Here is a 16,197-nt window from a genome sequence, read left to right on the forward strand (position 1 = left end):
ACACCAACATTGAAACCAAATTACTCTGTCAAATGACCTTAAAATATGCATGGGAGGGGAGCAACCACAAAAGAGACTAGGTGCAACCCATTAGGCAGTTTCACCTTGTCCTGCTCAGAACTTAAACTTGCATAGTTTAGAGTACGATACCATACTACAAGACCACTGATTAAAGCTACAGAAATTCATCATGAACATCAACAAATTACAAAAGGTACCACGGTAGATCCATAAAATTACTCAGCAATGAAATTAATCTCCATTTTCCTCCTGATCTTTATGTTCATGGGGCTGCTGCCACGACATGTATGGTAGCTGCGGGTGGGCCTGCTGATCAGGATAGAACCCTGCTTGTTCCACAGCATGCTGCTGCGGAACATAGTAGTATGGTACAGAATCAGCAGGTGAACCCAGCAGCGGAATTGTAGCCTTGGTGATACCAAGACCTTCTTCCTTCAACTCATCTCTTGGGATGATATCAACCAGAAAATCGAAAATATCAGTTCTTGATATTGCAGCAGCAATGTCATTCTTCTGCAGCGTTCTCCTTTTGTTCTCCTCGGTAAGTAACCAAGAACGCATAGTCAGCTCCAAGATGAACATCTCACAGGCCTTTGCAAATATGACAGGGGCTTCGGATGAAATCATCCTCACATCTTCATCAGCTTTCATAATCTTTTTTATGCGAGCAAGGGGAAGGCTATGATTCTTGAAGTCGGGTGTCTGTCCAATTTCCTGTATCTGGTTAGCCCAGAATGCCTGTAGCTGAGTCCGTAGTTGCAGCTGCTGTTGCTGGTAGACATGTTGCGCCTCGTAGTATTCAGGCTGCTGCTGAGAAGTCGCGCCAGTTGGATGCTGAGTTGGGGCAGACACCGGTACCACAGGCGTACCCGTTGCAACTCCTAGTCCAACAGCATGGTAATGAGGCACACCATAAGTCATCTGACCAGCACTGTCTATCACGGCTTCCTGTTGTTGCTGAGGTTCTTCTGATTCATCCATTGAATTCCTACTAGCCTTCACTTAAATATTCCTGCTATTATATCCATTATAGATAAACATAATCAGCCTGCTTGACAATAAACAATATTGCCAAAAAAAAAACTAATAGCATCTTCATATCACCTAGTCTTTACAAGCCTCTCTATTCAAACTTCCAGAACAAAATATAACGAGCCTCCTCTAAGCGTCTTTTCGTGACTCTTCAAGTCACTAGGAGCTTCTCTCCTCTTCCTACTTCAACACTAACATCTTTGGTTTCCATTCCCTCCCCAAATATTTTAAATTGAATTATACCAAGAGTTAATCAAGACAAAATTCACAATTACCGTCTCCATATTAGTACATTTCGTCTCTGTTAATTACTTGTTCAAGTTTTTTTAAACATAAAATCATAATCAAACATATTAAAATCAAAATTATCGAATAATTACATAAATATTGTGTACTAAAAAAGTAAGAAGCAGGTAAAAAGAGGGTATCACTGGAGAGCCCTACATAAATGTACAACAATAATATCTATGTCAAGCAAATATATGGGGTTAAACTTGTAAATGCAGATCATATTCTTCCGCAAAATGAGTCACATTACACATAAATATACAGATTCAGAACAAGATGACCTCTTTTGTTCAACGGTATTTCTCTCGCTCCTTTTACAAAATCATCTTTACGAAGACCGAGAGTTCGAATCTTGTCAAATTATACATTATTCCGATAGATTTAGCACAGATTTTTAACACCACCTAGTTCTTAATCACACATACAAAAGGTCCCAGATCTTTGAAAGTGCTTAAAAGACATGGCTCACGGGCAGAAACAAATTCAAGACAAAAAAATAAAAAATTTAACGGGGTATTTCAAGACAAGATATGATATCCGTAAAGATTAAAACTTGATAACAAGGAAAAAAAAAACTTACAATGGAATTTGCAGAGGAGAAGCTCTGAAGCTGTGAAACTAATATACATACACTTTTCTTGTTATATATAGGGAAGACTGAGCAGCAGTAAAGACTGAGAGATGGAGACAAAAGAGAGAGGTACAAATCTATTCTTTCTATTTATGTTTTTTCTGGTTTTAATAATAAAATGAAATCTTTCTTGCTTGTAATGGGGAACAGCTGTCAGAGGCCTGGGACACGCCAAGCAAGCTTTTGGGCTCGGATTTTAAGCGGGTCATGTCCAAGCCCGGTATTTCAAATTTATGCTCAATTTAAATTTTGAAAATGTGCTCATTGCCATCAGACATCGGTAGTTAATGAATATGAAAATGGGTTTTATATCAAACTGGCCACCCATTTCGTCAAAAAATCTCAGGTGACCCACCCAAAAAATTTTGGACTCATGTAAGCCACTATAAACAAAATATATATCATCACTATTCATATCTCTTTACTTAAACATTTATATTAAATCAACCGTTTGTTTTTTTTACTACAAAACCACTTCGAGTACTTTGATAATAGTCCCTACTATTTTTCAAAATAATTTGGGAATTTCTAAAAGCAACATAGCTAGGATGATCATATAACTATATCTATAACTATATATTTTTTTTAACAACATGGCTATGTTGCTTTAGAAATTCCCAAATTATTTTAATAAATACTAGGGACTATTATGAAAGTACTCGAAGTGGTTTTGTAGTAAAAAAATAAACGGTTAATTTTTTATAAATAATTAAGTAAAATGGTATGAATAATGAAGTGGGTAAAATGATATATATTTAGTTTATAGTGGCTTAAATGAGTCCGAAAATTTTTGGGTGGGTAAAGTGAGATTTTTTGATGAAATAAGTGGCCAATTTGATATAAAACCCATATGAAAATATATTGAAATTTAGTTTTCGTTTATGCTGATCAGGTTGAGAGTTTGACAAAAAACTTCGATTTATCTTAATTTTTGGTAACAAATTATTGAGAGGTGTGGTCCTCAAATTAATTGGCTTTTGAATATATTTATATTTTTGGATATTATTTATTGATTAAGTAAAGGTGAATGAGGTATAAAAATTTGAGAGAACAAGTTGTGCCTTGAACTATCGTTGAAAAACAAAATTCTATCATTTGAAACACGGATAATAAAGTATATTTATATTAATTAATTTTGAATATATTTGTGTCCTAGAAAAAGTTTATTTGAGTTAAATATTATAAAAATAGAACAATTGTCTAAGCTGATACACGAATGATCCATTTCCCAGTTATTTGTCCTATTTGATTTTGTAATAATTTAATTAAACTATTAATGTTACTATTTATATAATATACATATATTCCATGAGTTCCAGATTTAGTAAAATAATAATCTAATTAAACAATTAATATTATTATTTATATAATATACATATATCCCATGACCATGAGCCAAATTGAGTGAGTCCTTTTTTACATGCATTTTTATACATTCAAGAGAGCTACTTGTAATTATTTTTTTTTGAACTTCTATATATTAAAATATAAGATTTATATTTTTATTCAAAGCAAAAAAAATAAATTAAACAAGTATATTTAAAAATACCTTTATCAAGTGCATTGAAATACGTAAAGGGGGGGAGCTCAAATTGGGGACGGGGGAGTAACAATTAATGACCAAATTTTATCACTGCAAAGTAGTAGTAGCTATGCTTATATAAAATTTTGTAACCAGAAGCAATATCATTAAAAGGTCACTAAAACTAAAACTTTGGGGATATAAATCTCTATGATATAAGCGATCTTTACAGCAAACAATTGAGATATACACATGCAATGAAATTGCCAGATGCCACAAATAGAATCAGATGCATAAACCCTAGCTAGATGCCTTGCGAATGTGTGCTCTAGTTTGGCAAGCTGCAGCCATTACCCGCAGGCGATTTGTAATCTCGGTGAAAGTCGGTCTAACCATAGGGTTAGGAGCCCAGCATTGCTCCATTAGCCTTTTCCATTCAGGATCACAAGAATTTGGGATAGCTGGTCTTAGTGTGTTATTTACAATTCCTCCTGAAATGGGAGAATACAGATCAAACCGAGCACAATATATCAAAAATGAAAGTGTATATTGACGATTGTGTTCACCTGGTGGGAATGGAATGGAGTGGAAAATCATAAACAAATTATATGAAGAAAGAAAAACGTTTGAGAGATTAGTGAATGAACACGAGGGAGTTCAAATTTTGTATGATTAAGATTGTATGGGAAGTAGAGGAAGAGAATAGGGCATTCTTTCCGAAACATGTGAGCTAGAATTCTAGTTATTAATAGTTTGGAGTGGAATGCAGGAATAAAACTTCTAAACTTTTCCCACAATCTCCCTCAAATAAGAGTACAAATTCCATTCCAAAATCTCCTCATTTAATAACATCCAAGTGAAGACAGTGAGGGCTGATGACAACTAAATTGTAGAACCAGGTGGCTCTCGTCAATGTTATCTTCTATCCACACATTTAAGCAGTACGAAAGGTACCAATTAACTTAAGAATGTGTTTGGAACATGTAATTCATGCAAATGATGGACTTCAAATGACATGAATTGAGTTGTCATCTCAAATTCCCAATTTTATACTAGAATTTGAATGTTTTAGATACTAAATGAAATTCAAATCCAAAAATATTGATTATCCAAACATTAGAATTTATCAAATTAAAAATTTCAAATGAAATCCATGTTCCCAAACAGGCACAAGGTTATTTGTATTTATCTTGGTGTATTGGCATCAATGTACAATGTATCTCACATTGGATACACCATGGTTCTCCATCAAAGCAGTATTATATCAGAATTTGCTACCCATTTTAGCATTAACTAAAAATAGTTGGGTGTATTCGTTTATCTAGTTAAATATACATGACTATTTGGAAATCTTTTAAACAAATATTCAAATTTCAGTTCAACCAAATTCATGAGTAAACAATGACAAAATGCTTACCAATGATGGCACCATAGTGCATGTTTGCATACGGCTCCTCACCAGTGAGAATCTCCCACAAGACAATACCGAAGGAGAATATGTCAACCTGCTTAATTATGCAAGTAACTTTAGGAAGTAAACCGAAATTGATTTTCAGAAAAGGAGCTGTTATACGAAGAAATATACAGACCTACGTATCTTAAACTTAATTGAACTTCTAATACTAATATTTCTTTCTTCACAAATGTCTGTGTGAAGATATTTCATCCCAATTAACCGATAGTCAGATATTAGTATGAACAGTCATAACTGCAATTCTATGAGACTTCGATGTAATCTATATTTATAAAGAATGGGGAAAAAAAATAAAAAAAGGTTATTTTTAAAAACATAATAAAATTCAACTTACTAAAGAATTTTCAAAGGGACTTAATATGACAAGGGAGGTACTTCAGGTGAAATTGTTTTAAAATACAGACATCAAGATCTTCCAACTACTAGGAAACTCTACAAACCTAGCATTTTTAAAGGGAAATTATTTCCATTTTCCATGTATATAGATACATCCACATTCTCTTTCATGTATGCTGCAACTTTATTCATATTCCTTAAATATATATTGTAAGTATCTATTACCTTTGAGATGTCTTATAGGTGGTTATTCCAGGTTTCAAAGCATGGGTCATAAATATAGAAATGGCAGCACCATACCTTCTCAGAAACTTTACTGCTACTTCCATTCAGCAGTTCTGGAGCCATCCAAGGTAGGGTTCCCCTAACTCCACCAGAAACTAAGGTGTTGCGCTTGATTTTTGACAGACCAAAATCAGCAACCTGAAATATAGTAGTAAACTGATGATGAACAAGCAATATAAGTTGAAGAATTCTTTGAATAACAGTATGTACCAGGTAAACCCATGAAAGCAAAATCATTGGAGAAACATATTGATTTTCAAATTATAACCTTGCAAATAGGCCTGGAAGGATCTTTTAAGTTCACCAGTAAGTTGTCACATTTCAAATCAAAATGCACAATGTTTTTTGAATGTAAATACTCCATCCCAAAGGCTGCATCCATGGCGATAATGAGTTTCTTCCGGTGATCAAGATGCCTTGAAAAAAAGCATGAAAAGTATCCATCAGATTACAGTTACTGGTAATGATGGGCCACTAGGAAATAGTTTAGACGGTGGTCTAGGCATAACTATAAGAATAAAGGCTTTATAATAAATATGTTAATTAAGGATCTTCACACTCAGGAAATTAATAATTTGTATTAATATAGCAGCATCTCTATCCGATTTAATATTTGTTGATATGGCTTGAAAGATACCTGGAAATAAGATATAACTTGAGAGTGGCAAATAGAAATTTACCTATCCTTGCGCAGCAAAACATGCCTGAGAGAACCATCGACCATGAACTCTGCGACAGTAGCTAATGTACCCCCAGGTCCATCTTGTACCACTCCATAAAATGCCACCACATTTGGATGGTGAAGCTTTGACAGAATTTCAGCTTCCCGCCAGAACTCTAAGGTCTGAAATTTAAGGAATTACAAAAACCAGAAGTGCATAGAAACGACCTTACTCAAGTGTCCAGACAAAGCACTTTCTAACACGAGGCCAATAGAATTATTAGTGTGTGTGTTAATGTGAATCTACTACTATGCAGTTCCAACAATCTTCCAAGTTCCAACACATGGCTTTACCTTTAAATAGTAAAAAATCTTCTAGAAGATATTAGCAATTTAAACATGATGTAAAAAAAAGTACCTACCAATCTCTCTTGCTCTGACGATCGACCTGCAAAGCAGCTCTTCTTTATTCTTTTGATGGCAACATCCGACCCTCTCCATTTTCCATGATAAACTGTTCCAAATGTGCCAGAACCAAGTTCCCTAAGTTCCTCAAGATCTTCATTCTTTATGATCTGTATAACCAATCAGAAACTTCAGATGACTATAACATCTCTCTAAAATTAATGTTGTACGACAAGATGCTGTGGATTCAACTGGATTTTCTATATTTGAAGTAGAAAATCTTGCAGGCAATTGGCAGAACCACCTGGGCACTCGGCGCAGTGTGTGTCAAAGCACCTAGCCTTGCTTCATAATTAGAAATGCGAGCACTCGTGACCCAAGCTGACTATAACTATTAGCTTCAATAATTTCTTTAAATATAATAAGTTAAGATACTAGATAGCAAGGTTTAAGTTGCACTGATAAACATTCCCCTGAAAATGGTCGGGGCCAAGTTCCTGTGAGTGACTAGTAAGTAGTCATATGATACTTTCACTTGAGATGATTTTCTTTGATGTTTTAGAATTTTAAAAAAAAAATTATCATTTTGTATGAATTAATCACCTTAACAGTGATTAGGTAAGCATTCATCTTCGCATAGTTCTTATATACAATTGACATAACTTTGACATAGCATATTCTTTTTCTACTAACTCAAAAAAAAAATTGTGTAACATTCTCACGTCCCACACACATATGGCTAGTACAAACAGACCATACCTGCAAAGAACTGATATCAAATTCAGCAAAAGCAAGTTCAAGTGGAGGTAAGCTCCTAATTCCACCCTGCAAACAACAAAATTTCAATAAATGGCTCCTTCAAACGCACGTATACAGGAAAAAGATAAACTATTCTATTACTACCAATATATGTACCTCATACTCAGACTCCGGTATTCTTATGATTTCAGCTGATTCATCTACCTGCAAAGCATGGCTGCCTTCCGCCACAGATGAATTATAATCAGAATGCAAAGCTGTAGTTGAAACTTCACTTACACCGGGAAGTTCTTTCTGATCGCCAAAATTGTTTTGGGAATCTATTATATTTGAAGAAATTTCACCTCTTAGTAGTGGAGTAAGTTTATAAGCTTCTGAAGCATCTTCTTCCACTTTTGGAAGTCTGGATGAAAAATCAAGCTGATCTTGGTCAATAAGAGAAACATCTTTTTGAGCAAATTCACCCTGTGCCAATTTCTGAAAAAAAGACCAGTGTTTGGGCTCATGGTTGGCTATGTTCATGCTCAAAGCTCCATCTTTCTGCAGTGTAACACCAGAGGAATTCTCAGAAATGACAGCTCTTGAGAATATATCAGAAAGGAAATCGTGAGGAAATCGGTCATTTATATCAATCGATATGTCTCCTCGATCTGGTCGGGAAACAGTGACAGAAGAATCCACCCATGAAACGTCTCTAGATGAGATTCCTGTCCCAGCAGTAGGTTGAGAGTTCCCCTGATCGTAATTAGCAGTAATATCGCTTTCAAACCTGTCATCCCAGGGAAAGTCTGGAAGACTAGATGCAGGATCACTGTGGTGATTCGCTCCTGCAGTATCATCAGGCAAGGAACTATCTGCGTTATCATTTGTGGAGCTTGTTTTGTCACCGGGCTTAGGAACCTGATTATCTGTTCCATACTCCTCTTCATTTGAATGGACATTTGTTGCCTCGTTATTATTCGGGAAATTTTCAGTTCCATCATCAGAAGTCCTAGGGTTGTCAAACTTTGCACTTGAGTCATGGTCAATCTTAGGGGCCAGTTCAACATTTTGTAAATTTTTGCTTGATTCTTCCGTGGAATCCTGCTGTGCAATATCAGAACATGAATGAGTGATAAGGACCTGAGAACCAAGATCATCTGATTTGGTTAATCTGTTTAATAACTCTGCTTGCTCTCGTGGATATCGCTCAGAGTAAAAGTGACTCTGAGGAGGTAGAGGAGGCTCAAGATAGCTTAAATCAATCAGATCAGTCTGTGAGTTGGCATTTGTAGAAGCAATGGCACTACTAGATGTTAACAACTCATTGTCGTTTGACTTAGAATCTCGTGTGGGATTAATCACTTCTAGAGGTGAAGAGACTTGCAAAGATTCAAGGTGACCTTCATTCTTTGAAGGTACTAAGGGAAAATTTCTCTCTGGTTTTGGTATGACCGCTGATGCCTCTTCAACAGGAAAGTGATCAACATCCTTTCCCAAAGATCGAGTTTCATGTTCGATGTCTTGATTACTTGAACTATCACCATTCATATTTACCTCCACTTCTTGCTTATGCATATCCTGCGAGCCTAAAGCACCAGATGGCTGGTCTTCTGACAAACTTTCTTCTTGAGTCACAAGTGCAGGAGAAGGCATTGAATGAGTACCATCTCCAACGGGTGTAGAACTAGAAGTGTGGTGTTCCGTGCTGGAGGGCAAATGATTCTGAGCTTCTTCATGATGCTCATGAACTTGATGAGAATGAGATTGTAAATGGGTTTCCGGAGCATCAGAAGATTTAGGAAGAATTAGTTGAGAATGTTGATTTATTGATGATGCAGCAGTAACACTTGCAACCCTACTTGTGTCCCTTCCTAGTCCCATGTCCATTCCATTGACAGCAACTACATAATGAACTTCAGAATCACCACTAGATCTAGCCAGACCAAAATCAGCATCATCCAAATCATTTACAGAGAATAAAAACATCCTAAGCTTTTTTGATCCATCTCCATCTCCTAGCACGTTGCACTCCTCCATCATATTCTGCAAGTCCTCATCAGAAGATATTGAAACCAAGGCATCAAGATCCTCCCCGGGAAGCTGATACTTAATTGTATGTGTATAAATATAAATTGTTGTTGCTTTCTGCCATATCTCTTGCCAAGAAATGTCTGTCCTTATTCTGATAATGCGTGTTTCTCCTCCAACATATCTCAGTTTCCCATCACGGGGTCGGGGAAGAATTTTACCACCAAAGCTGCAGAGGATTTTAAATTTTCTTGATGAGCCATCAGATATGCTGGAAGAGGAATACTCATGAACTATAGTCCGGTTACTGTTATAACCTGATGCTACAGACCCATAATTACTTTTTCCTTCGTACAAAGAAGAATTCTTCCTTTCAAATTCTTTTGGCTCCTTCTCTACAGCAGTAAGCATAGAAATATCAGAACTACTTTCAGAACCGTTATGACTCACCCCTAAAACGCCCTTTAGCTCTAAGTAGTTTGTTGTAAAAGTAGGATCACTGGCAGCAAAAGGATCAAATGGCTTTCTCGGATTCACCCGATCACGCATAAATTCAAGAGCAAACTCCTCACCTGTCTGTATAGAGTAATTAAGTACAGGTTTAGCTTCAGCAAAATTAAGCTCTGAAGGCCTCACGCTGGTATTTATACGACCCATCGGGTCCACCATGTATCCCTGAGATGCATGTCCAAATTCTACATTATCTAGAGCTGCATTATTGAGTGCAACACGATTGTAGTTTTTCGATTGTTCCATCACACAACTATCAGTTATTCGATTCTTCAGACTGTTGTGGTAGGAAGAAATGTCAATGTCTCAAGACCATGAGAAAGGTATGCACACGAGATACAGAAACGCATTTCAAAAGGTAGCAATCCATAGAGTTTAGCCTCAAGTAGTGAGCATTGCTACTGGAGATTACACATTAGAAGGTTTGAGCTTTGATGAAAATTGGCCACTCAGTCCAAAATTCAACTTCTGCTAGTTTAGACAACAAGATTGTTGACCCTGGAAATCAGGCCATGCAACAAAATTAGGTTACATAACAAAATCAGGAACGTAACAGAATTTACGAACAGCAGAGACAAATAGAACTCCTCTAAATAAACTTCCCTACTTTACTTATTCATCTATTTAGAAAAATTATCTGCATCGTGTGTGACTTTCTACAGCTAGATATACGTAACAATATGTGTACATGTTTATATTTATATATGTCTGTCTATACACAAACTGAGGGAATAAATAGTGAGATTCAACCCAAAGTGCCACTGTAATATGAATGGAGTAAGATAAGTCCATACTTCTCCAGAACAAATTACTTGTTGATCAAGAATCCAGCGCTAAAGCTTATATGATTCAGATTGAAGTACCTTTAAGCGAAACATTTTTAGTTCTTTAACGAAATTCAGCTTCCGTACAATTTAAATATAGCTAAACATACCATCGCTAACGTTTCATCCTTCGATAAAATTAGGCTCCCATCAGGTACAATTAACTTCCAACCTACTCCGGTAACAAACACCTACACAAAATTTCTGTACACAATCCCTAAGTAGAGCGTGGGAAACATTAAACTGATCGCTTCACTAATCATCACTTAAAATCCCTAGTAATACAGATTCTAATCACGCAAAATCAACAACAGTCCGTGATTACAACACAAAACACAACAGATCTAAAACAGTAACGATCAAACAAACATCACGAAATCAAACAATAGAAAGAAATCACAATCAGATAGAATTAAACAGTAATTATAGAAGAAAGTGGTGTAAGTGTGGGAGTTGAAAAATAGCTTACCACTTGAAAGTGAAAGGGAGTAAACAAAGAAAAGATATTCGCCTTTCCTCCACTGTCGACTCCCACAGTGTCGTCTTTTTCGTATATATACTTTCCAGACCTCAGCTCCTTCTCTCTTTTTCTAATGTTTTTATTTTTCCGTAAGGGAAAATTAAATTGCAGGTCCCTGAACTATTGACGTTTTATTGTCTAGGTCCTTGAACTAAAGATTCCGTATTTCAGGTCACTTAATTTTTTTGTTTTCTGATCTAAGTCCTTCCGTCAAAAAGATTCTAACAGTGTTAACTAGGGTTCTTGAGTTTCATACAGATCAAAGCAATTTTGAAGGTGTTAGTGATATCCAAATTCAAAGTTCAAGTAGTCAAATTGAAGCTTGAGTCGCTGGCGACACTCATATGACACCAATTTTCAAAAATTATGTTCAATTTAAAATTTTATAAATTTAGGTCACTAAATTCGATAAAGAACCCTAAATTTATGGTCAAATTTGGGGTTTTTTAAAATTAAATCTAATTTGTGAAAACTGTTGTCATATGAGTGTCGCTAGTGATTCAAGCTTCAATTTGACTATTTGAACTTTGAGTTTGGATATCACTAACACCTTCAAAATTGCTTTGATCTGTATGAAACTCAAGAACCCTAGTTAACACCGTTAGAATCTTTTTGACGGAAGGACTTAGATCAGAAAATAGAAAAGTTAAGTGACCTGAAATACGGAATCTTTAGTTCAGGGACCTAGACAATAAAACGTCAATAGTTCAAGGACCTATAAATTAATTTGCCCTTTTCCGTAATGTATTTCATTTTTGTTCAGCAATTAAAAAAACAAGACCTAGTTATTAGCGATGGTTGTTTGGTAAATCATAAACGAGTCATATCAAACTCATGATTTTTTAGTTTAGAATTTAGATATTTGTATATCTTTAGAAGAATAAATATTGAGAAGTGTTTCGAATATATATTTAGTCAAATGAATATTATTATTTATAAAATGTATATATTAAGAAAATCATAACCGCTTAAGAGTATCTCCGATGATAGTCGTTGTTGGCTAAATTGGACTTGCAAGTCATTAGATAAATTTGCTGAATTTATAAGACAACGTGCTTAGATAGTATTTTTAGGTTCGACAAATATAATTATCCATAGGAGTTTAATTATAATTATAAGTAATGGAAAATAATGACTAGAGTGCCAAAGTTCCGATAGTTTATCTATCTATATATTTTATTTTTCCGATCTTATAATGATAGAGACCGAATTTCGGAATCCCGTTTGGATTTTCCAGCACTATGCTCGTATTCATGTTAATATTTTATGTTTGTTGATAGTTTCTTGTCATAATTGTTTGTATCTTTAATCATGTATTATTGATATTTAAAATATTGTTTGGCGCTGTTATTATAATAACAACAGTTTTTTATTGAAAAACAATTGAAAAATTGTTTGATAAATTTAAAAATAATTTTTCTCAAGAGCATGTTTTAGTTCGAAATTTTGTTTTCAGGAAAATCAAGTCCTCTCATACATTTGCAAATACTGTTTTTAACTTTTAAAAAAAATGTCATAGATTCATTATCAAACCCCGTCAAAACATAACTTTTTATATATATTCTCAAAACAAGTAAATCAAAAAAAAAAAAAAAAACTAAACAACTATCATATTTTTATAACAAAACTTTTTTGACGAGCATTTTCTGAAAGTAGAATATTTTCTAACAATACTCCTAGACAATATTATACGATAAACATCCCAATTTGTCTTTTTTAATAACTCACTTGATGTGTGGTCGAAATTAAAACTTGAATTAAAATAATATATAATCAAAATATAGTAGTGTAATGAATATAATTTATTTCAAAATTTGAGTTATTAGTTTTTATAAATCTTTTAACATATTATTTTATATTTCAAATCATTTGTTTAATTTTGTATTAATAATTTATGCGTGATAGTACAAAACAGGGATGAAAAATCGATTCTTTATATATTTGAGTTATGAATTTTAAAATATTTTTTTATTTATTATATATGAATCCGAAACCAATAAAACTCATAGTTGCTATCGCAAAAAGCACCAACCATTGTTATCGAGCGGGGCAACAATTTACGGATCATGGAATATTCGTGTGGTATAATTTACAATATTCTAGTTTCAATATTCTTTATGCTTTCATTGTATTATTATTAATCTAATTGTTATATAAAAAGTAAGTTTTGAGGATTACGTTTACTTTTCACATTATTATATATTATATAATTTTTTAAAGATGCAGTTGAAACAAGTTAAAAATTCTATTTTAAACAAAATTTACGAAATTAAGTGTAATATAACCATATTGATTTGTTCAATTTCAATCCATACATATCATCCACGCAATTTTGATGACGGATTCGGTTCTGTTAAAATATTTCTCATCATCATTAAAAATAAATACGAATTTTCCTTTTGACGATAGTAATTAGTTGTTATTATTTCAAAAGTCAATCTATTCACCTGTCCAGATAATATTTTTCTTATTCACTAATAAAATTATCGCAATAATTTAAATATAATCAATCGATTTTAGACATTTAACCTATCCATATTTTCGATATATTTACCTTAATAGAAGTTAAAAAAAGATTTCATCTGATTTTGATCAGCTCCTTACAGTAATATAAACGTGCTAAAACAGAAGTAAGTATAATAATGAAAACTAGAAAGTAAAAAAGAGAAGGCAGGATGATTTCATTTTATTTTACACCACTCAATATTTCAAAGAGTGCAATATTGCCAGCACGCGTCCCCCAACTTATCTCTCCCGAATGTAAAGTGTAAACCCAAGCTATACTCAAACCGCTCACACAAAACCAAAGTCAAGTACACACTAAAACTACATTAGTTGTAGTAATGGCTTTTGTTCTTCCCAATCTCTCTCCCCCATCTCTTGCTTTATTACAACTTAAAGACAATAAATCATCAGCCACTTGTGTTTCTTCTCCATTGACATTAACAAATAAGCCCATTTCACCAGTTACTAAGCTTGATTCTCCTCCTAATCGTGTGGCCCTGATCAATCAAGCTCCCCCAGGTGGTCAGAAGCACCAGAATGATGACTTTTATGTGAATATTGGATTGGCTGTGAGGACTCTACGTGAAGATATGCCTTTGCTCTTCACTAAAGATCTTAATTATGATATTTACAGGTACCCCTTTTTGTTGTTTCTTTAGTTTTTGTGAATTGGTTGGTGAATTCTTGAATTTGTTGTTGAGGGTTTTGTTTGTTTGTTTGTTTTGTGAGAAGATAAAGTTGGGATTTTTGTTGAATTTTTGGCAGGGATGATATAACATTTGTTGACCCTTTGAATAAGTTTACTGGAATTGAGAATTACAAGTTGATATTCTGGGCTTTGAGATTTCATGGCAAGATTTTGTTTAGGGATATTTCACTTGAGATTTTTAGGGTTTGGCAGCCTTCGGAAAATGTGATCTTGATAAGGTGGAATTTGAGGGGTGTTCCTCGAGTACCTTGGGAGGCTAAAGGGCAATTTCAGGGCACTTCTCGTTATAAATTGGACCGAAATGGGAAAATATATGAACACAAAGTCGACAATTTGGCGTTTAATTTCCCACACCAGCTGAAACCAGCTGTGTCTGTGTTGGATTTAGTGACTGCTTCAGCAACCCCCAAGCCTACATTCTTCTGGGGTCCGGTCGAGAGCTACTCTTCATCTTGGTTACTTTTGTATAGAGCTGTTCGAGAGACTTTGGTGGATGAAGGTTCATTTGTGATTGCTCAAGACTGCCTAGTTACTTGTTCATAGTGAGGGGAGGTACTTTTTGCATATTCTTAAATATATACAAACAAATTACTCTGGATCCCGGATATAAAGTGTATTTTTTGTAATTGTACCTGTATGTTAGCCTGTTAGGTACAGTATCCGATCATAGATACACTTATAGGGTTTGTTATTGGCTAACATATGTACAGAGTACAGACTGTGATCTAATTGGTTAAATATACATCCTGGGCTGGTGCTAGAAGGAAGGTTTGATTGCATGGACCAGATTTTGGATTGTATGTATAGTTGTATACAAAATCAATATGTTATTTGTTATAGATAGCGGTGAAAGTATACAAAATTTTATACCCCGCCCCCCTTTTTCTTTGCTAATTTACTATGTGTCATACTATTGTGGCATCTCATCTTTTGAAATTAATTTTTCTTGTTTCCTGTTACTGCTGATTGAACTACATTTGGCTAGAGGTATTCATAGTTCACGTGCTTGATATATGGAGCGAATGCCTAATATAGATAGGGCAAATAATCCTGGCGCTTGCATTATTGACTCAATACATCTCCCTGTCTCTTAGTAATTTTCGACTCTTTACCAAAAACACAGGTCTCCACAAAGCACTACACTTAGATTATTAGATTTGTTGCTAAAATACTTGGTAATTTACATCTTTGAATTAGTAGCTTTACCCATGTTTAGGAGATAAATCTGATGCTAAGTTGGTGATAAACATATAGCCAAATTTGTGATATATCCTATACTATTGACCGCTTAATTCAAAGCTTGGATTTTTGATGCTTTAGGGAGTACCTCAATTGGAATTTAATTGAGTGACTCACCAGTAAACTGCTGGCTTCACTTTACCAAACACTTCTATAGAAATTTAGTTGAGAAATTCCAAGTAAAGAGCTATGTGTACCTCAAAAGCTTTATGGATTTTGACAGTCCCCTTATTTCAATAAATGTAACATCCTTTTCAGGCCATTTTGTCATTTTACTTGATGCGCAGCATTACTAACCAGCCAAGTCCTTGCCAACTTGTTAAAATACCTAATACAACTTCATTTACTCTTCTATCAGGCATTGTTTGATTTACGTTGATTGCAAATTTGCAATAGTACAGTGAAGAGCTTAGCTATAACTATATGTCAGTTATTTGTATAAACTAGTTATCATAAGCAATAACTT

At 34.5% G+C, this 16,197-nt stretch overlaps 3 protein-coding genes across 4 annotated transcripts; 1 reads left to right on the plus strand and 2 right to left on the minus strand.

Annotated features, from left to right (window-relative positions):
• Positions 1-9: 9 nt before the first annotated feature.
• LOC108216633 (nuclear transcription factor Y subunit C-2) lies at positions 10-2,082 on the minus strand. 2 transcript variants are annotated; one of them, XM_017389451.2, is made up of 2 exons: positions 1,922-2,082; positions 10-1,036 (listed from the first exon to the last, which is right to left on the minus strand). In XM_017389451.2, exon 2 carries the CDS (start codon positions 1,000-1,002, stop codon positions 253-255), a length of 750 nt encoding a protein of 249 aa, XP_017244940.1. In that variant the 5' UTR covers positions 1,003-1,036; positions 1,922-2,082; the 3' UTR covers positions 10-252. The 2 variants fall into 2 exon arrangements, with proteins under 2 accessions (XP_017244940.1, XP_017244941.1); XM_017389452.2 differs by having other exon boundaries at positions 10-1,033; positions 1,922-2,071.
• A 1,576-nt stretch (positions 2,083-3,658) lies between these two features.
• On the minus strand, positions 3,659-11,367 carry LOC108218617 (uncharacterized). The gene is made up of 9 exons (XM_017391637.2): positions 11,228-11,367; positions 7,571-10,432; positions 7,415-7,480; positions 6,673-6,825; positions 6,270-6,433; positions 5,858-6,005; positions 5,605-5,727; positions 4,912-4,999; positions 3,659-3,985 (listed from the first exon to the last, which is right to left on the minus strand). The coding sequence occupies exons 2-9, from the start codon at positions 10,178-10,180 to the stop codon at positions 3,795-3,797; spliced, it is 3,543 nt and encodes a 1,180-aa protein (XP_017247126.1). The 5' UTR covers positions 10,181-10,432; positions 11,228-11,367; the 3' UTR covers positions 3,659-3,794.
• A 2,604-nt stretch (positions 11,368-13,971) lies between these two features.
• Positions 13,972-15,331, plus strand: LOC108216160 (uncharacterized). The gene is made up of 2 exons (XM_017388846.2): positions 13,972-14,417; positions 14,549-15,331. The coding sequence occupies exons 1-2, from the start codon at positions 14,122-14,124 to the stop codon at positions 15,033-15,035; spliced, it is 783 nt and encodes a 260-aa protein (XP_017244335.1). The 5' UTR covers positions 13,972-14,121; the 3' UTR covers positions 15,036-15,331.
• Positions 15,332-16,197: the final 866 nt, after the last annotated feature.

The sequence above is a fragment of the Daucus carota genome, chromosome 4 (genome assembly GCF_001625215.2).
Source record: "Daucus carota subsp. sativus chromosome 4, DH1 v3.0, whole genome shotgun sequence".
NCBI classification, from domain to species: domain Eukaryota; kingdom Viridiplantae; phylum Streptophyta; class Magnoliopsida; order Apiales; family Apiaceae; genus Daucus; species Daucus carota.